The sequence below is a fragment of the Porites lutea genome, chromosome 8 (assembly GCF_958299795.1).
Source record: "Porites lutea chromosome 8, jaPorLute2.1, whole genome shotgun sequence".
Taxonomy (NCBI): domain Eukaryota; kingdom Metazoa; phylum Cnidaria; class Anthozoa; order Scleractinia; family Poritidae; genus Porites; species Porites lutea.
The window spans coordinates 26,434,127-26,460,134 of record NC_133208.1 but is presented as its reverse complement, the minus strand read 5'-3'; the positions used below and the strand labels follow the sequence as shown (position 1 = coordinate 26,460,134).

At 41.0% G+C, this 26,008-nt stretch overlaps 1 protein-coding gene across 1 annotated transcript in view; it reads right to left on the bottom strand.

Annotated features, from left to right (window-relative positions):
* The window catches only part of LOC140945430 (uncharacterized), a 106,440-nt gene that overhangs the window by 21,043 nt on the left and 59,389 nt on the right, over nucleotides 1–26,008 (bottom strand). Inside the window, exons 15-16 of the mRNA XM_073394455.1 lie at nucleotides 24,485–24,496; nucleotides 15,033–15,047 (exon numbers count right to left, since the gene is read on the bottom strand). Coding sequence (XP_073250556.1) covers nucleotides 15,033–15,047; nucleotides 24,485–24,496 — 27 coding nt within the window. The remainder of the gene's footprint in view (nucleotides 1–15,032; nucleotides 15,048–24,484; nucleotides 24,497–26,008) is intronic.

The window sequence follows — 26,008 nt, the reverse complement described above, 5'->3', positions numbered from 1 at the left end:
CACCTCTATAAGACGGACACCTCTGTAAAACGGACACCTAGAGTTGGTCCCTGCTTTTCTTTACTCCCCTTATTTGACTCTCTATAAGACGGACTTCTCTCTAAGACAGACACATAGTACTGGTCCCAAAAGTGTCCGTCTTAGGGAGAGTTGATTGTATTGGTCGCTTTTTTAAAGAACCACTTCGATCAGACCAGTGGCGGATCCAGGAGACCCCCCTCCCTTATTTTTAGACCAAAATGAGGCCCGAAGAGCCCGTGCCTCCCCTTATCTCAGGGTCTGGATGACCAACCCCCCCCCCCCGCCCCCTTCCCTTATCTGAAGGTCTGGATCACTGCAGACATAGATTTCACTTAACCTTGCACTGCATCACAGCAATTCACAAGTCTCCTAAGAGCTTGGCGATAGTTACTGCTAAAGGTAAGGCAGATAATCGGGTTGATAGCACAGTTTGTGTAAGCCATAAACAAGGCAACATAAAATGATACCCAAAACTTACAATCCAAAGTGTTTTTTGGTACAAAATAAAATGTTGCTAAGTGAATGGAAAAGGGTATCCAGCAAATGAAAAACGCTACAACAATAGCAACGGTCATTTTAAGCACATTTCTGTTTCTTCTCCGCCTCTGTTCCTCAGCGCTGGCTGACTGTTCACCAGGATGGACTTGCCTTTTAAGTTTGATCAGGATGACGGAGTAAAGTATCACCAAGACGACAAAAGGGATGTAATAGAAAAAGATAAAACCTGATAGGAGGTGAATACGAAATGAGCTTGTCTCTCCGAAGATCACCTCCCACTGATTCATGCACCTCTTTTCTTCTTGGTCTTCAACAAGATTGAAGTTAAACAAATATGGCCAATGAAAGGCCGCTGCAAGTACCCATGTACCAACAATCAAACAGCGACACACCTTGCGACTGATGAGGGGGGAACGGAGTGGAACTACAACAGCTGCATATCGATCCACTGTTATCAGAACCAAGCTCTGAATCGACACTAACGTGGAAATGTCAGCAAGAAAAGGGTATATCTTGCACAAGGCCTGGCCAAGGGTACCACCAATAAGCCACCGGCCAACGTTCAACTCTGCCAGTCGAACGGGGAACAATAATATTGGATAGAGCAGGTCAGACATGGCCATATTTGCGATCAACATATTTATCGGTTTTCTTAAAGTTGGTGTTTTGTAAACAATTAATACGATGAGAGAATTTCCAACCAGCGAGACTACAAGGATAAAACTATAAGCAACTGTTGCTGGAACTTTTAATGCTTCTGGATTTATCAGACTAGAGCAGCTCCAGAGACTTGATCCATTTGCTGTTGTGTTCATGCTTACTGGTTCTTCGGCAGATCTTTTCGCTTGAAAGCACCTTCTGGCGGTTTTGTTTGTCCTTTATATTCTACCAATTATTATGTAAGTAAAGACGTAGCCCCTTCAAGCTCTCTCAGGTGGTACCTAAAATAAAGAAAATGCAAATATTATTCCTGACCAGAAGGAAGTGGCAATAATCATACTATCATTATAGATGCATTTTAAGTTGCACTGAATTGAATACACAATAATCAACAATTATTACACTAGAGCGCGCGTTGGATACTTGCATATACTTGTCTTGTTGGCCCTAAAATTATCCCATGCATATCCAGGAAGTGGGAGTGGAATGAATGTTTTATTAAAAACACCCATAAAATATAGAAATCGATTCTTTCCGAATAAAATATGAACATAATTATGAATAAACCGAATGAGACATTAGAGACTTCCACATTAGTGCCACATGTCAATATCAAAACTTTTGCAAGATTTGCGTCAACACCAAATTAACGGACCTATTGATGAATACTCATTTCAAGAAAAGGCCACTAATAGTTATGATCTGCGTGACCATTAACATTCATGGGAGTATCGTGGCCCTGTAAATTCCACTAAATTACTTATTTCACGCAGTGATTTATGGTGGAAAACCTGTTCGTAGTTGATTTACTAAAAACAGCGGAGCAATTATATTTCCCTGAGCTAATTTCCACTTTCTCCCTAAGCTATCTTTCACTGACGTTTGCCTCTAATATTGGCGCAGACGATGCAAAGTCAATTCTGTATTCCTGCACGAAAAATTGGAAAATTTACTCAGTGGAAATTTGGTGCGAAAAAGTGAAAACTAAGGTTAAATAAAGGGCAAAGATGGTAAATACCGCATTTGCCCTAAGATTTACACTCCCATGAAAACTGGCGAGCAAATGCGGTACCATCTTACCATCTTTGCTTTTAATTTCCCCCTAGTTTGCACTTTTTTGCACCATCTTTACACCGAGTAAATGTACCATGTAAATCAAATTTTTCGTGCAGTGTAGCTAGTATTAACCAGTGCTTAACTTGAACTTTGCCATTCTGTCTGCGACTAGAGCAACTTTCACTCCCCAAACTTCCCGTTTGCCAGATATCTTGACATACGCACGTGACGCATGAAATAATTGTTAATTAAAGAAACATTTAACTTTCGCCTCTATTTGTGAATGACGCAAACGGTATAAAGTCATATTTGTATGAACTAACATTTTTCTTTAACGATGCAACTTCGTCTTTCCGTGTGAAAACGCGCTAATCACCTCCTATCCTATGCATTTGTAAAAGACGCTTGTTCAAAGTAAAGTCCACCAAATTAAGAAGAAATTATACCTTTTTTTTCTAAGACCCCAACTGAAAACCAACCTTTGTTTTTTCATAAAAAAAAGCTAAGCTTTATAGACCATCAATAACTGGACGAAAAAACGGATTTACTAATGTTTGCGAAAGGTGCTCTAAATTCGCATTACATTTGCGCTGTCGGGTAAAGTGTGGGCAAATACACATATTTGCTGGATATGTAATGATACGCAAAAGTCAAGTAAATGTAATGGTTTGATACACATTTTCTCCATATTTGCAGCATGACTTTGTGCAAATCTTTAACATTTTTACCAATTTACTCAAATTCACATCCTTGGCAAAGATGACAGTTTTCACTGTACTTCGAATGCAGGAAAAAATATTGCAAAAACCCTAATTCGAAGTGGTGTTTGCTCTTGTTTTTCCAGGATACCAAAAGAGCACTTCTGCATGTAGTTTACTCATATTTGCCTTGAGAGCATAATTTCTAGATATTATATTATATTTTTTGGTAGACTGTTCTAAAAATGGGTGACTAGTCACTCAATTCACCCCTCCTGGGTCCAATCACTGACACATGTACTACCAGTTATTGTTGATGAGTGGAGAAAATAAAGCTTGAAAGCAACTCCAAACTCATCGTGTTCCTTAATACTCAAGTAATACAAAAAATCCAACGAGGAAATTATTTTATCCCAGGTAATTTTTGTTTTCCATTTGTTTCAACGTCATTAGCATTCATTACCATACCCCAAAACAAAAGAAAAACAAAAAATTATTCGAGATAAAAAATTAACTTTCAAAACACTTTCAAATGAGATAAACCATGAAAAATTAAACACAAGCTTGCTGAGCTAATTTAGGGCGGTTTGCTGGGTAGTACTATTTTCTTAGCTTATACCATTCAAAAGGGCTAGACAATTTTTAAGAATAAAAACCACTCCTGTTCGGTTATCCTTGGATTTCAAATGTCAAACCACAAAGAGGGTTTTGCACTTCCCCATCACTGTCATACCTGAGTACTCCCTATAGAGTGTACCCCTGGGTGGACATTCTTAGGTGATTACAACAACAACAACATCTTTGTTCAGCTGTCCCCAGCTGGTAGGAAAAAGCCTTCAGAGGGCAAGGTATGTGTTACAATGTAACAATAACAAGCTGCATGTCATGTAGTAATACATGCAAGCAACTGCTGACATAGTTTAGGATGTCCTGCTAGGCGGTACTATTTCCTTAGACTAGGGTATCTAAAAGATAGTAATGCTGCGGCACATTCTGTTGATACTGGCATTAGTTAGGCAGTGAGACTTAAAATAATCGAAAATAACATTGAATGTCCTATTTACATGTTGGAAAGTACTAGAATAATTACTATCAGTCTATAGAAAGAACTCGTGGGAACCTTGTTTAGAAAATGATCAAGTGGTTATCAACTCTGGTTTTCCCACAGTAAATTGTAGGAAATAATAGAAATTCAGATCGTTTATCCCTATATTTAATATACGGTGCACGATATTTTCTCTGGAAACACAATACTTTTCTTGCTGTTTGTTGTACTTTATTAAGTAACAGTTATTTAGCTATATATTTATAGAAAACATCAATACAAAAAACGGGAAAAAAAAGAAAGAAGGAATAAATAACTTAGTAGGATTCGAACCCGGCACCTTCGACACTATTGTCGCAAGTTCGAATCCCGCAGCAATAGAAATGACCCCCCTCCCCCGCCTCCTCCTCGAACAAACTACAGGAAAAGGATAGACTCTAGTATATTAAGTACTACTCACAATGCAATCATGTTTGTTGTACAGATTCGATATCAAAATCAAAACTACCAAAACTATCATTGGTCAAGAGCATAAACTCATCCAAATCAGGTATGTTTATAATAACGATGATGCGATTCACGACGGTTCGCCGAGAAAAGCCGTCGAGAAATGGCTACAAACGTAGGGAAGCCATATTAATGATGCGAAACAGCTTTGGTAACGCTTCTTCGAGATTTTGTTATCCTTTCTGTACTAAATACCCAATATCATCACTGCTCACGCCGGCCTATATCTTTACCACTAGGCCACATGGAAGAGAATTCGGGCGCGAGAGCACGCGCGAGGGAGGAGGGAGGAGGGGAACTCCTGAAAGCAAGCCACTGTTTTCGCCTTCCCGCCTGCTAATGGAAAAAATAACAAAAAAAAGGCAACTGTGAATGACTAGCTGTCAAATAAGTCTGCCCGCGATGCACGTATTCTAGTAGACTACAAGTAGTCCCCCATTTTTCCTCAGGGATATTAGAGCGCCTTTTCTCGCGTGGGGTGATTTTCACGCCCGCTCGCGTTTCGCTCGCTCTACTGTTCCTGAGGAAAAATGGGGGACTACTCGTAGTCTAGTATTCTAGTCGTATTTCTCGCACTGTTTTTCTTTTGTTTTCCTAAAACAGGAAATCTAAAGTGAAGGTACAGTACTACGAAAAAAGTTCAAGTGCGGTCGTCCATTGAAGGAATCTTCCTTGAAGGTTGCAAAGACGCGTGCCGAGTTACATAAAATCCAGCATAATTCTATTCAAGTTGTTGCTGAAGGAATCGGGCTAGAAAAGTACATTGTGTATTACGAAATGTAGCGGCTTTTCGCAACTTTCAATGCAATGTTTGTCAGAACGAATTGGATCCAGCGGAGCACACAAAAGAACGCTGGTAGCGGGGAAAGAAGAGTCTGCAAGAAGGCAGCAATTCATTATTAAAGTAAGTTCCTGGAGGTTTTATAACCAGCAAGAAGAAGTCCTCAACCAAAATTCGCTGAGGGTCATAGATCGCATTTAAAGGACAGAAGCCCAACTAATGCACCTATCAATGTAAAGCCGGCGGGAGGGGGGGGGGGGGGGGCATGGCATGGGGTGGGGATTTGATTGTCTTTGTTGGCCCTGGGGTAGGGCATTTGACTGATCTTGTTCTCCCAGGGGAGGGGATATTTGAATCTTTCTTCGCCCGACGTGGAGGTATCTGACTGCCGACTCGGACGAAAAAGACTGAGACCGAACATATGTTTCCCGCTTCCACGCTTCACCCATGCAGCGTACGGTTTGAAAAGATCAGGAAGTCATGGAGGCCAATGAGAACAAGCGAAGGCTGAGTGGATTTCACTGTTTTGTCTTCAATTTTCGTTCGTTTTAGCGTGTTTTTTATTAATTGAACCTCTTAAAATATTGTGGTATCAAAGTAAACGGAAGTAAAGAGAAACCAAGTCGATTTTTGCAAGTACAATTGATTAGTGTATGGCTCATTCGCTACAGTCACTGTAAACTTATAAAACTGACTGTCTTTGTACCCTTTACTAAGAACGGTATATTTAAACTTACAAAATGTGGACTTTCTCCTAAAGGTTTATGTATTCTACGCAGTGTAACACGGATTATGGTTAAAACGTATAATTGCAGCTGTAACAGGAACATGTATCTTTGGTGATGCAGCAACGTTCATTATAAAAGATTGCAGAGTTTTATTAGGAGATATTTTTATTGCGCCTGTCTTAGGTTCTGCCTTGGGATTGACAGCAATGTGCAGCCGGGGGTGGGGAAATTTGGTTGCATTTGACTGGAATGATTTGCCCGTGGGCAGGGAATTGGATTGCAAATTTTTGAAAAAAGTCAAATCCCCACCCTATGCCCTGCCTCCCCCCCGCCGGCATTAAATTGATAGGTGCATAAGCCGATACGGTATAAACTCGTCTGAGAGCAAAACGCGTTTAGTTACCGGCTAATTATCCAAAATCACTTCAATTTGCTCTTAAAATTACTTTAATATTCGAAATTCATTGAGTGATGTTATTTCTGTTCCTCTATTTGATGCTGCCGTCTTCTTCTTCGTTGCTCGCGTTGAATTTCAAGTCGGTGTTCTCGGATTTCGGTGGAAAATCTCCCTTCGTAAGGATTTGGAGCCACTTGTTGTGCTTGTGTGTCATTTGCATTGGAAATTGTTCGTGATTTACCGATGGTAAACATTGTTTCACAGACGATGAATAAACACAATAAGCCTTTCATAAATAATACATGAAATGCGCCCTGGTCATCGGCGGCAAAGTCTTTGTTACCTGGAAACGCAAAATGCTCCATGACGTCAGTGGCGGACACCAGGCATACATTCGTAGAAAGATTTATGTATGGGGCATCGAATTTTGCGGCCAACAGAAGACAGAAAGCCAGCACATGATGAACCCGCGCCAGCCATTTTTTTGACGGATGACATCTACTAAGGTGTCAAATTCCGGATTTTTCCCCACCCCCTATGTGGCTGCCCATTTGACTGTTGTGGGGGAGGGGGGATGGGTGATTTATTTAGGCAAGAAATTTTTCCCAAACCTCTGAAGTTAAAATTTTTTTCCCTGACATATAACGGTGTAAGATTTTTTTTTCAGCCGTTATTTACGTCATGAGGGAAATTTTTTCCATTGCAGGATATCATTTCTGCCAGGTATATCCGTGCAAGCTTTTTCCCCTCGAAATCAGTCTACAGGATATTTTTTCTTAAATCACCCATAACCTCCTCAAAAGTCAAATTACCGGCCGCTAAAATCCACCCAAACATTGGCTCAGTAGATAGAACGAGATTTGTCAGTCATTGCTAAAGCCTTTTGAAACAATAGGGGACAAAACTCTCTAGGGGAGAGGGGGAGGAATTCGTTGCTACTTACCCCTACCCGAAGAGTCCGTACGGACGTACGGTGACGGATAGTTTACCATTTTCTTTTAAGTATGGAGCTCCACTCTCGCGCGCGCTTCGCCTACGCGGAGGCTCCGCAAGGTGTAGCCAAATTGTCGAAATTTTTTCATGGAAGTTTTCTTTTACCCTTATAGACCAAGATTTGGCAAGATTTTTTAAACATAATATCCGTGGAGTAAAAAATAGTTTAAAACGTTTGCCAAGTCATTAAAGGCTGGTTTACTAGTAGGATACAGAGTCGGAACTGTAATCAAAAGTGTAGAGTGTTGATCTGGATAAAACACTAACAGGGTATAATTACTCCAATTATGACTCCTTCACTTTCGTTCTAGTGACAACTATAAAGCATGGGAACAAGAATGACTGGTAAGTGGTTTATCCTTCCACCCCTGCTTAATCTGGTTTTCTACATCATAAGCAGAATCTGAAGAACAGAAAGTTGTGATGACTCCAATTCCATCAAGTTTCTAGTTATGACTTCCCTTGTGACTCTGATTTTTGATTTTCACTAGGTGATAAGTGCTCTTACGACTCTGATTATGACCTTGACTTTGTCACGAGTGAAAACCGGCCTTCAAAAAGATTAGGTCAAGTTGTTAAAGGCTGGCACTAGCAATGTAGACAGAATTAGAGTTGTAATCAGAAGCTTGAGCATTGATATAGCTAAAGCATCCTAGGTCATTACTGCTGTTACAACTCCTTTGCTTCAATCTAATATACATTGTCGGAATTGTAAGTAGGAGAACTAGCCTAACTCTGACAATCTTTTTTTTTTGTCAAAAGGGGAGTTGTAATAGAAACCTTAATTGACTCCAGTTCTGGTGAGCTTCAAATAATGAAACCTTTAAAACTCCAATTTTTGATTTTCACTATAGGTTTTAAGTGTTCCTATTATGCTGATTATAATTTTGACTTTCACTTTAGTGAAAATCGTTTTAAGAAGTAGTTATTTTGATCGCACCGAAGATACGAGTCTCTCTTGGCCAATTTAATTCCTCCAATTATTCTAATTGTTCAATCTAGAAAAGTTGAGATTAACGGAAGATAATGTTACATAAATAGGCTGGAATAAGCGTTGTTATGATGTACACAAATCACCGTAACTTATTCAGGACTGAATAATGTGTGAAATAAGCCTTAGCTTGGTTTCATTATTTGTTTTATTTTCATTATTTTTACTGCAGTAGTTAACAGTGTTTAAATTCTAGCTTCTTGAGCGGCTCTGTATTGCCAGCTCTTCTTCTTTATCACTCTGCTCAGCAGCAAGGATGGCAAACGATGCAGAACGTGACTGAGGGGAAGATGGTATCCGTGGAGGAAAGACGAGCTTGATCGTGATCCCCCTCTTGTTCCCTCTGTCGACCGTGAGGGGGATGGCAAGAATGATCGCGAAGGTGATCGTGGGCTGTCGTTCTCAAGTTGACTATGACGGCTTTGTTGACCACGGCTGCTGCCATTTCGGCGTCTGGGGGGACGTGACTGTGATCCTCCTCTTCTTCGGAATCCCTCTGTCGACCGTGAGGGGGGTGGCAAGGGTGGTCGCGAAGGTGATCGTGGGCGGTCGCTCTCACGTTGACTTTGAAGGCTTTGTTGACCACGGCTGCTGCCATTTCGGCGCCTCGGGGGACGTGACCGTGATCCTCCTCTTCTTCGGACCCCCTCTGTCGACGGTGAGGAGGGTGGCAAGGGTGATCGCGAAGGTGATCGTGGGCGGTCGCTCTCACGTTGACTATGACGGCTTTGTTGACCACAGCTGCTGCCATTTCGGCGCCTCGGGGGACGTGATCGTGATCCTCCTCTTCTTCGGACCACCTCTGTCGACCGTGAGGGGGGTGGCAAGGGTGGTCGCGAAGGTGATCGTGGGCGGTCGCTCTCACTTTAACTATGAAGGCTTTGTTCACCACAGCTGCTGCCATTTCGGCGCCTCGGGGGACGTGATCGTGATCCTCCTCTTCTTCGGACTACCTCTGTCGACCGTGAGGGGGGTGGCAAGGGTGATCACGAAGGTGATCGTGGGCGGTCGCTCTCACTTTAGCTATGACGGCTTTGTTGACCACGGCTGCTGCCATTTCGGCGCCGGGGGGGGAAGTGACCGTGATCCTCCTCTTCTTCGAACCCCCTCTGTCGACCGTGAGGGGGTTGGCAAGGGTGATCGCGAACGTGATCTTGGGCGGTCGCTCTCACGTTGACTATCACGACTTTGTTCACCACAACGGTGCGGGGGAACGTGACCTGGATCGTCGACGCCTTAAAAAACAAACATTGCATAGATCAGCCTCTTACGCAGAAGTCCTACAATATAATAGTTAGCTTTCCAAGAATGATCTGAAAGGTGTTCCGGTATCAAGAAGTCGAAACGATATTCCGCCTTCGTCAACCTTATTGGACTATTTGAAGGCCTTAATATTTTCACAGGAGACAAATTTAACAGTGTTACTGAAATATAAACCGTTTTCAAATGTACAAGTACAACAAATAAATCACTTTAACGATCCCAAACTCATTCTCGTAAACCAATTTAACAAATAAAAGGGTAAAGGAGGAGTAATCTATTTGGACAAACATCCACCGAATTTTTTGAAACGAAGATATAATTGCCGAATTAACCCGATAAAAATTTTTGGGTCTTCAGCTGGATTCGAAACCATGGTCTCTGCATTAGCTCGTCAGTGCTCTATCAAGTTAGCTATCAACACCCTTATATTGGGGGCAGCCCATTTTGTTGAGCTCACCTTAACCCGTGAATGGCAGATGCGATGATCATATCTACATTTAAAATGTGTATTTCCGCAGTTTAATTTACATGAACAATAAAGGATAATTCTTAAATAAATTAATAAATTATTGCCCCCCCTCCCCCCCCCCCCCCCTCCTGAACCGAGACTGCGGGAGCGGCGACTGCAAAAAATAAGAAATAATACTAACTTAATCAATTTTAACATGTCAAAATTGGTCTATCAAGCACAGAATCAGAATGTACCTGTTCCCTTCATCGTAGTTATCTCTCCTATTACTACTGCTGTAACCATGGGCTTCTCTCCTTTCCTTGGCACGCATCTGTGCTGGTGCTAAGAGGAAAAAAAAGGTTCATGTTGAGTAATCGTATTCTTCAACACCAGAAAATTTGTGTGGTGATATAGTTAGGGCACATGTCATATTTCAACCTGCACGTTTTTATTCTTATGCCTTACTTTTTCTTTGTCCCTCTGCAAACTGAACCTGAATTTCTTTTCTGTGGAACGTCACTCCGTTTAGATAGTGATTGGCGTCCTCGGCACCACGTATATCTTCAAATGTATGGTATGTTAAGGCTTGACTATTTTTCGACCAAGCTTTGCCTGGAACGAAAGCTTGATAATTGCTTACCCTGCTGACAATCTATTTTGATGATTGATGCCCCTTCTTTATCAACCCATTCAGGTATTACTAATTAAGAAGTTTAATTTATAAACTTCCTCTTTGGAACATCTTCAAAACTGCCAAACATTGAATCACCTTGTCAATCTACAAGAATAACCTTTTAGTTTGCGTGTGTAGCACTCTCACTTTTAATTTGAAAAATGACCTTGATATCCTGAAAACATTATGTTTTCGGTGAAATTCTGTGGAAACACCTTCACATCTTCTATATTTACACTACACATAAAAGACTGCAGAATTGATGACGGTATCACCATTATCTCAATGTTGAAGTAAGCTGAAATACCACCTTTCAATTTTGTTTCTTCTTTTGCTCCGAGAATAATGCTGGTAAATAAAATAATTGTTTTAATTATAGTCTATGAAAAAGCCTATTTTAATCTCTACTTTTATCACAGGTATAACAGTTTGGTGTGCCTGGTTATATTTAAACTGTGATACAGTTACAGTTACTGACTAATCTCCACGGTGCCCACTAACGGGAAGTATTTTCTCCCAGATAATGACTTTATGAGATAAGTTGATTATACCAAGGGCTATTGAAATCCACAGAAAAAACTAGAGTAACCAAGCAATTTTCAGAGATAACTGCGCCTGAATATGGGAAAAAACACAGAATTGGCAGTTTTTAGAAAAAATTAGGAAAAGTTAGTTTTCTTACAAAACAACCTTTCTTTACGCGTCTTTTTATTTTTTAAACATCATCATAACTGGGTGGTCAGCAGCAGTGATCTCTATCCACTCGTTTGCCTCAAAAATGGTTTCAAAAACATTCGCCTCGAACCGAAAATTGATCGTACTTGTGCTAGTTCTTTATGGAAAACTGATACTATTGTCTTTGTTGAATTAAATAAACCCCCGTCTCCATTAAGCCTTCCCCCCCTCATTAAATGTGTTTGAAATAAACAAGCCCGCTTGGGAACTTAATAGAGAATTTACAGTACTCTTAAGTTGCCTCAAGAAGGTTATAAATCCTCCAATTTAAGCATTTCTGCTTTTGAAATTGACCACCATTTTACCTTTTTTATTTATTTGAATAAATAAATAAAACTGTAAAGTTAAGGCTCACCACGAATTAAATGACTCAATAAAGCAGGGTGAATTTTCCATAATATATTACTTACATAATGCGTTTAATCTTTGAGAAACCGATCCCACTAATCTCTACACACTTGATTCTTTCCTTTTCTTTTGCTGTGATCATGACTGTATTACTCGCACTTTCGACTATTCCCCGAGAACTTTTTTAGCCACTCTGTAAAACGGAAGCAGCTTGACACTTCAAAGCTGTAAACGCATTCGCTGAATCGACGCCTTTCCTTTATGAGCATTCCTATCTTTCCACGTTGGGCTAGCTTGAGCTTCAAAATCTTTATCGATTTGCCTGACGTTTTCTTGTTACTTTAGCTCTTTTACCGACTCTTTTACCCTGGTTATCAAAAGACAAGAAAGTCATTTTAGTGCCAAACCTTTACAAACTCAGACTAAAAGAAACCAAAGACAAAATAAGGCTCTTGAGAAAAAAAAAAGGATATTGTACATAAGCAAAGTCTCGGGGTTCTCCTGTGTAGTAGTCCAAAGGAATATGCACGTCGGTAACGCGGCAATATTGGGAGAAGAGGAGTCCAAGATCTTCGGCAGCCGTGGTGAACAAAGCCGTCACAGTCAACGTGAGATCGACCGCCAACGATCACCTTCGCGATCACCCTTGCCACCCCCCTCACGGTCGACAGAGGAAGTCCGAAAAAGAGCAGGATCACGGTCACGTCCCCCCAGGCGTCGAAATAGCAGCAGCCGTGGTCAACAAAGCCGTCATAGTCAACGTGAGAACGACCGCCCACGATCACCTTCGCAATGACCCTTGCCAAACCCCTCACGGTCGACAGAGGGGGTCCAAAGAGGAGGAGGATCACGGTCACGTCCCCCGAGGCGCCGAAATGGCAGCAGCCGTGGTGAAAAAAGCCGTCATAGTTAACGTGAGACCGACCGCCCACGATCACCTTCGCGATCACTCTTGCCATTCCCCTCACGGTCGACAGAGGGGGTCCGAAGAAGAGGAGGATCACGGTCACGTCCCCCAAGGCGCCGAAATGACAGCAGCCGTGGTGAACAAAGCCGTCATAGTCAACGCGAGAGCGACCGCCCACGATCACCTTCGCGATCATTCTTGCCACTCCCCTCACGGTCGACAGAGGGGGTCCGAAGAAGAGGAGGATCACGGTCACGTCCCTCAAGGCGCCGAAATGGTAGCAGCTGTGGTGAACAAAGCCGTCATAGTCAACGTGAGAGCGACCGCCCACGATCACCTTCGCGATCACCCTTGCCACCCCCCTCACGGTCAACAGAGGGGGTCTGAAGAAGAGGAGGATCACGGTCACGTCCCCCAAGGCGTCGAAATGGTAGCAGCCGTGGTGAAAAAAGCCATCATAGTCAACGTGTGAGCAATCGTCCACGATCACCTTCTCGATCACCCTTGCCACCTTGATCGTCGACGCCTTAAAAAACAAACATTGCATAGATTAGCCTCTCATTGCAAACTATTTTTTTTCCTAATGATGAATAGGTTAATGTTTAAACATCATCATAATTTACACTTATTCACTCGCATCATTCCTGGCTGTGATATTTCACAGGCAACAGCAGTCGAGTAAGTAGCGCAACTGGTCTCAGGCTTTTTACCCTTCAACTCTTTAAATCGGAAATTTGCCCCTCGCCTCAACCTTCAGCAGTGATGACCAGCACTCACAACGAGACATCCCTCACATCAGCTCAGGTAAACCCGACAAACTAAGAACAGAACGCGCCTTGTTAATACGAAAGGAAGACGGGCAAATTGTGGAGGAAAATCAAGGTACGAGGTAGACAAAACGCGACATGAAATAAATAAATTAATTAATAAATTAAAATTGGGCGAGTTTGCCTGAATGTTAATTCTGTCAACCGGGCGTCAATTGAAATTACCGTAGTTTTGCAAGTGAACGCCTTTTTGATTATCAAACCAGATAGATATAACTGAAAGTGGAAGTGGAGGTCGTAATTTCCAATAGCGGCCATTGATTCTCGATGCATTGATGATATACGATAACACAAACTAAGTAAGGGCAATTAAAATATTTTGGTGGAATGAAGATCGGGGGGAAAATGGACGCTAAAAGTTGACCTAACTGAAAACCTTACGAACAAATTAATATTCGATCTTTGAGGAAAAGGAGAAGTACCAAATTAAACTGCAGAAGTCCTACAATACAATAGTTAGCTTTCCAAGAATGATCTAAAAGGTGTTCCGGTATCAAGAAGTCGAAACCATATTCTGCCTTCGTCAACCTTATTGGACTATTTGAAGGCCTTAGTATTTTCACAGGAGACATTTTTAACAGTGTTACTGAAATACAAACCGTTTTCAAATGTACAACTACTACAAATAAATCAGGTTAACGATCCCAAACTCATTCTCTAATGCCAATTTAACAAATAAAATGGTGAAGGAGGGTTAATCTATTTGGACAAACATCCACCGAATTATTTGAAACGAAGATACAATTGCAAATTAACCCGATAAAAATATTTCGGGTCTTCAGCTGGATTCGAAACCATGGTCTATGCATTAGCGCGGCAGTGCTCTATCAAGTTAGCTAACAACACCCTTATATTGGGAGCAGCCCAGTTTGTTGAGCTCATCTTTACCCGTGAATGGCAGATGCCATGATCATATCTACATTTAAAATGTGTATTTCCGCAGTTTAATTTACATGAACAATAAAGGATAATTCTTACATAAATTAATAAATTATTCCCCCCCCCCCCCCCCTCCTGAACCGGGACTGCGGGAGCGGCGACTGCAAAAAATAAGAAATAATACTAACTTAATCAATTTTAACATGTCAAAATTGGTCTATCAAGCACAGAATCAGAATGTACCTGTTCCCTTCATCGTAGTTATCTCTCCTATTACTACTGCTGTAACCATGGGCTTCTCTCCTTTCCTTGGCACGCATCTGTGCTGGTGCTAAGAGGAAGAAAAAGGTTCATGTTGAGTAATCGTATTCTTTAACACCAGAAAATTTGTGTGGTGATATAGTTAGGGTACATGTCATATTTCAATCTACACGTTTTTATTCTTATGCCTTACTTTTTCTTTGTCCCTCTGCAAACTGAACCTGAATTGAACTGAACGTCACTCCGTTTAGATAGTGATTGGCATCCTCGGCACCACGTATATCTTCAAATGTATGGTATGTTAAGGCTTGACTGTTTTTCGACCAAGCTTTGCCTGGAACAAAAGCTTGATAATTGCTTACCCTGCTGACAATCTCTTTTGATGGTTGATGCCCCTGCTTTATCAACTCATTCAGGTATTACTAATTAAGAAGTTTAATTTATAAACTTCCTCTTTGGGACATCTTCAAAACTGCCAAACATTGAATCACCTTGTCAATCTACAAGAATAACCTTTTAGTTTGCGTGTGTAGCACTCTCACTTTTAATTTGAAAAATGACCTTGATATCCTGAAAACACTATTTTTTCGGTGAAATTCTGTGGAAACACCTTCACATCTTCTATATTTACACTACACATAAAAGACTGCAGAAATGATGACGGTATCATCATCATCTCAATGTTGAAGTAAGCTGAAATGTTACCTTTCAATTTTGTTTCTTCTTTTGCTCCGAGAATGATGCCGATAAAATAATTGTTTTAATTATAGTCTATGAAAAAGCCTATTTTAATCTCTACTTTTATCACAGGTATAACAGTTTGGTGTGCCTGGTTATATTTAAACTGTGATACAGTTACAGTTACTGACTAATCTCCACGGTGCCCATTAACGGGAAGTATTTTCTCCCAGATAATGACTTTATGAGATAAGTTGATTATACCAAGGGCTATTGAAATCCACAGAGAAAACTAGAGTAACCAAGCAATTTTCAGAGATAACTGCGCCTGAATATGGGAAAAACCGCAGAATTGGCAGTTTTTAGAAAAATTAAGAAAAGTTAGTTTTCTTACAAAACAACCGTTCTTTAAGCGTCTTTTCTTTTTTAAACATCATCATAACTGGATGGTCAGCAGCAATGATCTCTATCCACTTGTTTGCCTTAAAAATGGTTTCAAAAACATTTGCCTCAAACCAAAAATTGATCGTACTTGTGCTAGTTCTTTATGGAAAACTGATACTATTGTCTTTGTTGAATTAAATAAACCCCCGTCTCCATTAAGGCCCCCCCCTCCCCAAATGTGTTTGAAATAAACAAGCCCCCCTTGGGAGCTTAATAGAGAATTTACAGTACTCTTAAGTAACCTTAATAAGGTTATAAATCCTCCAATTTAAGCATTTCTGCTTTTGAAATTGACCACCATTTTACCTTTTTTTTATTTATTTGAATAAATAAATAAAAATGTAAAGTTAAGGCTCACAACGAATTAAATGACTCAATAGAGCACGGTGAATTTTCCATAATATAGTACTTACATAATGCCTTTAATCTTTGAGAAACCGATCCCACTAATCTCTACACACTTGATTCTTTCCTTTTCTTTTGCTGTGATCATGACTGTATTACTCGCACTTTTGACTATTCCCCGAGGACTTTTTAGCCACTCTGTAAAACGGAAGCAGCTTGACACTTCAAATCTTTAAACTCATTCGCTGAATCGACCCCTTTCCTTTATGAGCACTCCTATCTTTTTAGTGAAGCTTTGTGTTTACGAACTTTCGTTTCCACGTTGGGCTAGCTTGAGCTTCAAAATCTTTATCGATTTGCCTGACGTTTTCTTTTTACTTTAGCTCTTTTACCAACTCTTTTACCCTAGTTATCAAAGGACAAGAAGGTCATTTTAGTGCCAACCCTTTACAAACTCAGACTAAAAGAAACCAAAGACAAAATAAGGCTCTTGAGAAAGAAAAAAGGATATTGTACATAAGCAAAGTCTCGGGGTTCTCCTGTGTAGTGGTCCAAAGGAATATGCACATCGGTAACGCGGCAATATTGGGAGAAGAGGAGTCCAAGATCTTCGGCAGCCGTGGTGAACAAAGCCGTCACAGTCAACGTGAGATCGACCGCCAACGATCACCTTCGCGATCACCCTTGCCACCCCCCTCACGGTCGACAGAGGTAGTCCGAAGAAGAGCAGGATCACGGTCACGTCCCCCCAGGCGTCGAAATGGCAGCAGCCGGGGTGAAAAAAGCCGTCATAGTCAACGTGAGATCGACCGCCCACGATCACCTTCGCAATGACCCTTGCCAAACCCCTCACGGTCGACAGAGGGGGTCAAAAGAAGAGGAGGATCACGGTCACGTCCCCCCAGGCGCCGAAAAGGCAGCAGCCGTGGTGAAAAAAGCCGTCATAGTCAACGTGAGAGCGACCGCCCACGATTACCTTCGCGATCACTCTTGCCACCCCCCTCACGGTCGAAAGAGGGGGTCCGAAGAAGAGGAGGATCACGGTCACGTCCCCCGAGGCGCCGAAATGGCAGCAGCTGTGGTGAACAAAGCCTTCATAGTCAACGCGAGAGCGACCGCCCACGATCACCTTCGCGATCACTCTTGCCAACCCCCTCACGGTCGAAAGAGGGGGTCCGAAGAAGAGGAGGATCACGGTCACGTCCCCCAAGGCGCCGAAATGGTAGCAGCTGTGGTGAACAAAGCCGTCATAGTTAACGTGAGAGCGACCGCCCACGATCACCTTCGCGATCACCCTTGCCACCCCCCTCACGGTCAACAGAGGGGGTCTGAAGAAGAGGAGGATCACGGTCACGTCCCCCAAGGCGCCGAAATGGTAGCAGCTGTGGTGAAAAAAGCCATCATAGTCAGCGTGAGAGCGATCGTCCACGATCACCTTCTCGATCACCCTTGCCACCTTGATCGTTGACGCCTTAAAAAACAAACATTGCATAGATTAGCCTCTCATTGCAAACTTTTTTTTTTCCCTAATGATGAATAGGTTAATGTTTAAACATCATCATAAATTATACTTATTCACTCGCATCATTCCTGGCTGTGATATTTCACAGGCAACAGCAGTCGAGTAAGTAGCGCAACTGGTCTCAGGCTTTTTACCCTTCAACTCTTTAAATCGGAAATTTGCCCCTCGCCTCAACCTTCACCAGTGATGACCAGCACTCACAACGAGACATCCCTCACATCAGCGTAGGTAACCCCCGACAAACTACGAACAGAACGCGCCTTGTTAATAAGAAAGGAAGACGGGCAAATTGTGGAGGAAAATCAAGGTACGAGGTAGAGAAAACGCGACATGAAATAAATTAATAAATTAATAAATTAAAATTGGGCGAGTTTGCCTGAATGTTAATTCTGTCAACCGGGCGTCAATTGAAATTACCGTAGTTTTGCAAGTGAACGCCTTTTTGATTATCAAACCAGATAGATATAACTGAAAGTGGAAGTGGAGGTTGTAATTTCTAATAGCGGCCATTGATTCTCGATGCATTGATGATATACGATAACACAAACTAAGTAAGGGCAATTAGAATATTTTGGTGGAATGAAGATCGGGGGGAAAATGGACGCTAAAAGTTGACCTAACTGAAAACCTTACGAACAAATTAATATTCGATCTTTGAGGAAAAGGAGAAGTACCAAATTAAACTGCAGAAGTCCTACAATACAATTGTTAGCTTTCCAAGAATGATCTATAAGGTGTTCCGGTATCAAGAAGTCGAAACCATATTCTGCCTTCGTCAACCTTATTGGACTATTTGAAGGCCTTAGTATTTTCACAGGAGACATTTTTAACAGTGTTACTGAAATACAAACCGTTTTCAAATGTACAACTACTACAAATAAATCAGGTTAACGATCCCAAACTTATTCTCTTATGCCAATTTAACAAATAAAATGGTGAAGGAGGGTTAATCTATTTGGACAAACATCCACCGAATTATTTGAAACGAAGATACAATTGCAAATTAACCCGATAAAAATATTTCGGGTCTTCAGCTGGATTCGAAACCATGGTCTCTGCATTAGCGCGGCAGTGCTCTATCAAGTTAGCTATCAACACCCTGATATTGGGAGCAGCCTAGTTTGTTGAGCTCATCTTAACCCGTGAATGGGACATGCGATGATCATATCTACATTAAAAATGTGTATTTCCGCAGTTCAGTTTACATGAACAATAAACGATAATTCTTAAATAAATTAATACATTATTGCCCCCGCCCCCACCCCCCCCCCCCCAACACCAGAAAATTTGTGTGGTGATATAGTTAGGGCACATGTCATATTTCAACCTGCACGTTTTTATTCTTATGCCTTACTTTTTCTTTGTCCCTCTGCAAACTGAAATTGAATTTCTTTTCTGTGGAACGTCACTCCCTTTGATAGTGATTGGCATCCCCGGCACCACGTATATCTTCAAATGTATGGTATGTTAAGGCTTGACTTTCTTTCGACCAAGTCTTGCGTGGAACAAAAATTGATAATTGCTTACCCTGCTGACAATCTCTTTTGATGATTGATGCCCCTTCTTTATCACCTCATTGAGGTATTACTAATTAAGGAGTTTAATTTATAAACTTCCTCTTTGGGACATCTTCAAAACTGCCAAGCATTCAATCACCTTGTCAATCTACAAGAATAACCTTTTAGTTTTCGTGTGTAGCACTCTCACTTTTAATTTGAAAAGTGACCTTGATATCCTGAAAACACTATTTTTTCGGTGAAATTCTGTGGAAACACCTTCACATCTTCTATATTTACACTACACATAAAAGACTGCAGAAATGATGACGGCATCACCATTATCTCAATGTTGAAGTAAGCTGAAATGTCACCTTTTAATTTTGTTTCTTCTTTTGCTCCCAGAATGCTAATGAAAACTCTCACCTCCTTTAGTATAAGCGCCGCTCAAGTCACAAGTCTACACAAAGAACGCTTTAACTTTAAATATTATTTGTCATTTTGCTAAATTAGATTAAAGTATACAAACAAAGCAACTTCAGAATACCCGGACACATTATATACATAAACTAGTTTATAGAGTTAAAAGATTCAACAAGTCGCAAAATTGACGTAGAAATTGAACCGACTGTCAAGTAAAACGGAAGCTAATTTCGTATATGTTAATGAAAAGTCGCACCTTCTTTAGTTTAGGTGCCGCTTACGCTTCACAAGTCTACACAAAGACCGTAAACAGTGGTTTCTTTAGGGCGCTACTCACACGTTTCTTAAATCATTTTAAGCAAAACATATTTCACACATTCTATTCGTAGACGACCGGGTTGCTCCATAACAAAGTTTTTAAAAACATTCCAACCTCGACGTTTTAGCGCGTTGTTTTTCTAGACATCGAGGATAGAATGTATCGACTTTGGAAAAATTTCCGTATAACCCCATACATTAATTATGCATTCTGTGTCATTAATAATGCATCCGCCTTATTGTCTTCTAAGACAATGGTGAATCCCCAGAGTATTGCATATATACATCGGTAATGAATACTTACTGCGTTAGTAAAAAAGGATTTCAATTTTCGTCTTCTTTTATCTTTTTCCACCCCTCTCTTTCTCTTTTTTCCCCTCTCATTCACCTACCACTCTCTCCAGTGCCCCCCGGTTTCCTTTTTCCCTTTTTTTCTCGGTAGTCGGCGAGATTTGAACCAACGCTTCCCTGTAGCTCCGACGTACCTGTCTCTCTGCCATACCACTAGACCACGACGATTTGTTGAGATTCCCTGGTCAAAAAATTGATATCTTTTTGCGTGCTCAAGTTCAAATATACATAACAAAAGAACTGAAATGTGTATTCATGTAAATTATTCACGCTTTTGCTTGTAACATATCCACGAAAACATGCATCTCTTCAGGCAATAACAAACACGCACAAGCTTCACAAACACTCCTCTCTTGTATTACACTTGTCAGGGACTTGGTCAACTTTCATGCTTAGTATGGCTCAACTAAACTTTTGAAAGGCTCTCCAGAATACTGGTAGATCATGACCGCGACCGGTACATAGAGTGGTGTAAGGAAAACATAAGCTGCCCTCACAACTTCTGTTAAATGTGCAAGAGCTCTGGGAGAGGACTTAAATGAAAGCTGATTGACTCAGTTTCCTAACCCTAATAACTAAACTTCAAGGTTATTCGGCGTTTTTCAAAAATACCCCGGCCGTTGTCCAAGAAGAGCAGGAATAACGCAACTCAGTTTGGCCATCATTCGTGCTCAAATTTTGGAGGTTTACAGACGTGATGAGCGACGAGTATGGGTCTTATGAATATCTACGAGAGGAGGGCTAGGAACAGCCCAAGCTTTGTAAAATACACCTAGCTGACACAGGTGCCGACACGCAGCGCATCGAAAATAGATGGAGGGGCAAAGCATGGTTTGCCCTGTACAGGAACATTCAAAGAACTATTCCGCAAAAGCAACTACTGGCAGGAGTTTTAAATATGTGGCGTAGGCATTACGGTGAAGTTCTCTTTGGAAGCATGATAGTAAAGCATATCGTCGAACTTTACAATGACATTGCGAACGGCGCCTAAAGGGCTAAATAAAACAGGCAGATCAGACGTAGGAGGAGAAGGTGGAAACTCGAAAATATAGTTCAGGAAAAAAAGGAAACTCTGAGGAATAAGGTAGACTTTTTTTTACTTTAATTGTTTATTAAACCCTGTGTTACGATCGATGGATAGTTTACTCAACGCCACTAATTACATTGATTATCACTATCTCTGGGGTCATTATAAAGTTAGGTTTCGGAAAGCGAAGATAGTCCGAAATTTGTTCCAAAAAGTTTTTATTTTAGTTCAAAAAGCGCCAAATTTAGCGCGTTTCAAAAAAGACTTAGAAAAAAAATTAAAAATTTCTAAAACAATAGCTGAACTTAGTATTGTTCTGTCTTTTGTTTTCTTTAAACAATGAATGTATGCATAATTAATGTATGGGGTTATACGGAAATCTTGCCTCGACTTTTATTGCTGTGTTTTCGTTTTAGGCTACAAGGAACAAGGACTTTTAATAATTCAGATTTAAAGCTTTAACATATGAATCGTCGGCGAACTGACATATAAGACCTACGCGAATCGACTCTACGCGTAGGCGAACACACCGCAGGCGAAACGACCGGATTCCATCCCAGCACAGATGACAACTTTGCGGCTATATTTGGCTCTTTGGAACGGACACCGTCGAATAAGTTGAGCATTCGTATCTTTTTAGTGAAGCTTTGCGTTTACGAACTTTCGTTTTCACCTTGGGCTAGCCTGGGCTTTTAATCTTTATCGACTTGGCTGACGTTTTCTTGTTACTTTAGCTCTTTTACCGACTCTTTTACCCTGGTTATCAAAGGACAAGAAAGTCATTTTAGTGCCAACCCTTTACAAACTCAGACTAAAAGAAACCAAAGACAAAAATAAGGCTCTTGAGAAACAAAAAAGGATATTGTACATAAGCAAAGTCTCGGGGTTCTCCTGTGTAGTGGTCCAACGGAATATGCACGTCGGTAACGCGGCCATATTGAGAGAAGAGGCGTCTAAGGTCTTCGGATCTAACAAGAGAATTCAGGTCGCAAATTAGAAAAAAAGTGAGCAAAAACTAAATAAAAATGCTTTAACTGGTCTAACCTTGTCTCGCGAGGTAAGTTTCTCACGTAAAGTGAGCAGTTCTTTGGTCTCGAACACGACGACACTTTCGTTGCTTCCCGGTGAAAGAAAACCACGCTGTAAGAGTTATTATGGGATGCTTAACGCCTTGGTATCTGCGTTCTTTCCGTTCATTGGTGTCTCCGTTAACAATATATCCAAATTTGGCGAGGGCTGCCATATTTGGTAAATGAGGCCTTTTTGCGTTGTTGCCACGAAGTCATTTCCCTAGGCGAGCAAACATAACGCAATTTTCTTCTGTTTGAATCTTTTTGTTACCTCTTTGAACTCTAATCCTCCATTTTCTGTGAGATTAGTTGTGCAAGCCGTATTTTATTATTTGGGTGTCGCCCAAATCGATTGTTTTGATTCAAAGTTGCAATAAGTAGGCAGTACGTGCGAACGTAAACAAGCCAAGCGACGCGAATGTCTGCCGCGCGCTGTGTCACAACATAGAATTTATCCTCGTTACATACGACCTACAGATAACGCACGGCAACAAATCGGCAATAGAAAACAAACTTTCTGAAGAAAAAACGGCACACAGAGTGAAACAAACCTTTCAACCAGAAAAACGTGAATCGTAGGACCTCGCGAAGGAATTCGGGGGTGCTTACCATTTGACAGAAAATTTCGGAAATTCCGGATGGAAGGTACATGGTAAGCTTAAGGTCACTTCCAACCTTCAATTCCAACCGAAAATTGAGGAGTACGTTTTGAGGTAGTCCTTTCATTCCGGTTGGTAAGAACCAAACGGAATGTTGCTTACCATTAACCAATTTCTCAGTTCCTGGTCGGTTCCAGATTCACACAACACAAATTCGCCCTTTTTTTGGATTCAAACCGTAACAGATGTGGTATTTCTACGGAAAACTGGTAAATCGCTTACCATTATGCTTTTGACATCCCAACCGGATTTTTCTGTCAAATGGTAAGCACCCCGGGAGAACAGCAAGAAGTTGAAAGGCAAGTAAAGCAATATGGAAGAAAATTTATAAATCTAAAAAAATTAAGCTTTATAAAGAAATAAAAGAAAACTACAATAACTAAAATGAAGACTAAACGTAAGGGAAAAGAAAAAAACAGGCTCTACCCAGAATCGAACTCAGGACCTTCCGCACGCCAGGCCGTTTCGTTGTTACTACGCCACGTGAAACACATTCCAAAATGTTTGATAATATTTTATTAAAAGCCTTTTCCTAGCTCTCAGGACCTGTTTACATGGAGGTGAGGGACCACAGGTAGGTGCGGTAACATTTGGCGGGTCAACCCACCTATCATGTAAACGTGATCAAATTAAAATGAGAGATTATATGGACAGGCGGGTTACCCCACCTAAGCAGGTTACCTCACCTACCTGGGGTCCCCTACCTCCATGTAAACAGGCCCTCAGTTGTCGAGCGCCAAAGAAGATGTCACGCAAAATTCCTGTGCACGAAATGGTAACAGTGAAGGATGCATAATTTCATTGCATATTTTTGGAAAGGAGGTGATTTCTTAAAATCGCGCGCGGGGTGATTCAGAAAAATGACCTCGTCATTCTTTCACGGTAAAAAAGAGGCAGAGTCCAACATCTTCACGTGCAAACCGCCTTCTATTCTAAAACCCTTGGGTTAATTAGATTAAGGGCCTGTTTACATGGAGTGGGGGACCACGGTCTAGTTGGTTTCTTTTGTTTTCACGCTGTGGGGGACACAAAACAAAAGAAACCTACCCCACTAGACCGGGGTCCCCCACTCCATGTAAACAGGGTCTAAGTCGTATTCTCTCATACAAGAACCACGAAGGCGGCAAATTCCAAATAGAACTCACAGTAAGGGCCCGGTCACATGAGCCGGGGAAGCAATGGCAAGCGTGATGATTACATGCAAAATTTCCACTCGGGATCCCAGCTAACCGGGCTGGCTCGGTTGTCATATAATCGCAAAGTTGATTTTGTTGCACTTAACCTAGGTACCAGGATCTCTGCAAAGCGAGCCAGCGCGGCTCATTAATCAGGCCCTTGGTTCTACAGCCATACCACGCTGATTTTTCAACGACCTCGAGCACACACACAAAATTTCACCCCCCACCCCCCCTTCACACCTCAAATTTCATACCTCCTTCTCCACCTTAAATGAACTTTTAGGCTTATCATGTTCTCTCCTTACAAATATTATCAAAAATAAGCGAAAAACAATCCTGAACAGAAAGCCTTACAACGGTTAAATTAAGCACAAGTATGTTTTCGACTATTAATAAGACTTTTCACAACCACCACTACATTTCAACACACTGTAACTACACTATCCCTTCATAACTAAATTAGTACTTCCTCAACTACCTCTCTGCAACACCTAACATCACTTTTACCTCCCCAAATAATAATTTTTTGTTACTTCATATTAAATTCTTCGAGAAACAAGTTTCACTGATTTAAGAACTACGCAGCCATTGTCTTACCAATTCACGGCCAATATAACTCAACGCCAGGGGGTGGGGAAGGGGAGGTAACTCTATTTTTTTTATTCTTTTCCTCCCCTGTTTTCCTCCTAAGTTTCTTCACCCATTCCGCCTGCCAGTATGTCGTCACATATTAACGGGCAAGAGCCTCGGGGTCGCTTGTGCAAATTAGCAAGGGATTTGTAAATTCTCTTCGGTTGCGTAGCATTAGAAGAGAATTGATTTCTCTTCGCTATTATTGTAGCTGTTGATTAATTTTGAGATGTTTTGTATGATTGTGTCTCCAGTATTTCTGAATGCAACTGTTGTTTTAATACGTTTTAAGAGGTATTTGTATTCTGGTATAAATATGGCTGTTTAGTATGCGAGTCATTCTCGGTCGTTACGCTTCCTTTTCTGCGTGTAAGTTAAATTTTATATATATTTAGGATTTATTTAGATCAGTTGATTGATTTAAAAAAATAGCGCTTAACTCTATTGAAGTATGATCTACTTCAATGAATTTATCTATATATTTTTTTCGGCTTAGTAGGAAGGTCGTGGAGTTTTTTTGGGCTCGGTTCCTACCCAGGTTTCCTCTATTTTATCCCCGTCTCTCGCGGGTTTTTTGTAGGGGTTTTTCCTGGCCTCCAAGAGTCTCTTGTAGTTACGTATCCAAAACTCCGTTAATTTTCCTTGATGTATTCTGTGATGTATTCTTTTAGGCTCAGTTGGACTTCAATAAAGCGTAGCGGCCTACTACGGCACAATAAACCAGAAATGTTGTTAGTTGTTATTTGTGTTGTTGGGAAGCCTGTTGTTAAGAACAGAATTTTCCTTTTTACGTACGTACAGAGACATCATAACCAAATTTTCTCGCATCGATAAGTTCCCATATTTCCATAGCAATGGGGCTCCGCCGCGCGCGCGGCTCCGCTACAATTGATCAAAATGTTCTGTTCCTTTTCAAATAAATAAATAATGAGAACAACTCACCAATACTTTCACGAGAAAAATATAAAACTAAGAAATTCATACTAACTGAGTTTCTTTTTAATACTTGACATAGACATAGGTAGAGGTTTACCTCCGATTTTCTCAAAAAAATAAGAAAATAATATAAGGATTATGAAAAATTTACAAATTTTGAAATTACTCTTATATACAGTATTTACAGGCTTGAAAAAAGTGTCGTGATACGA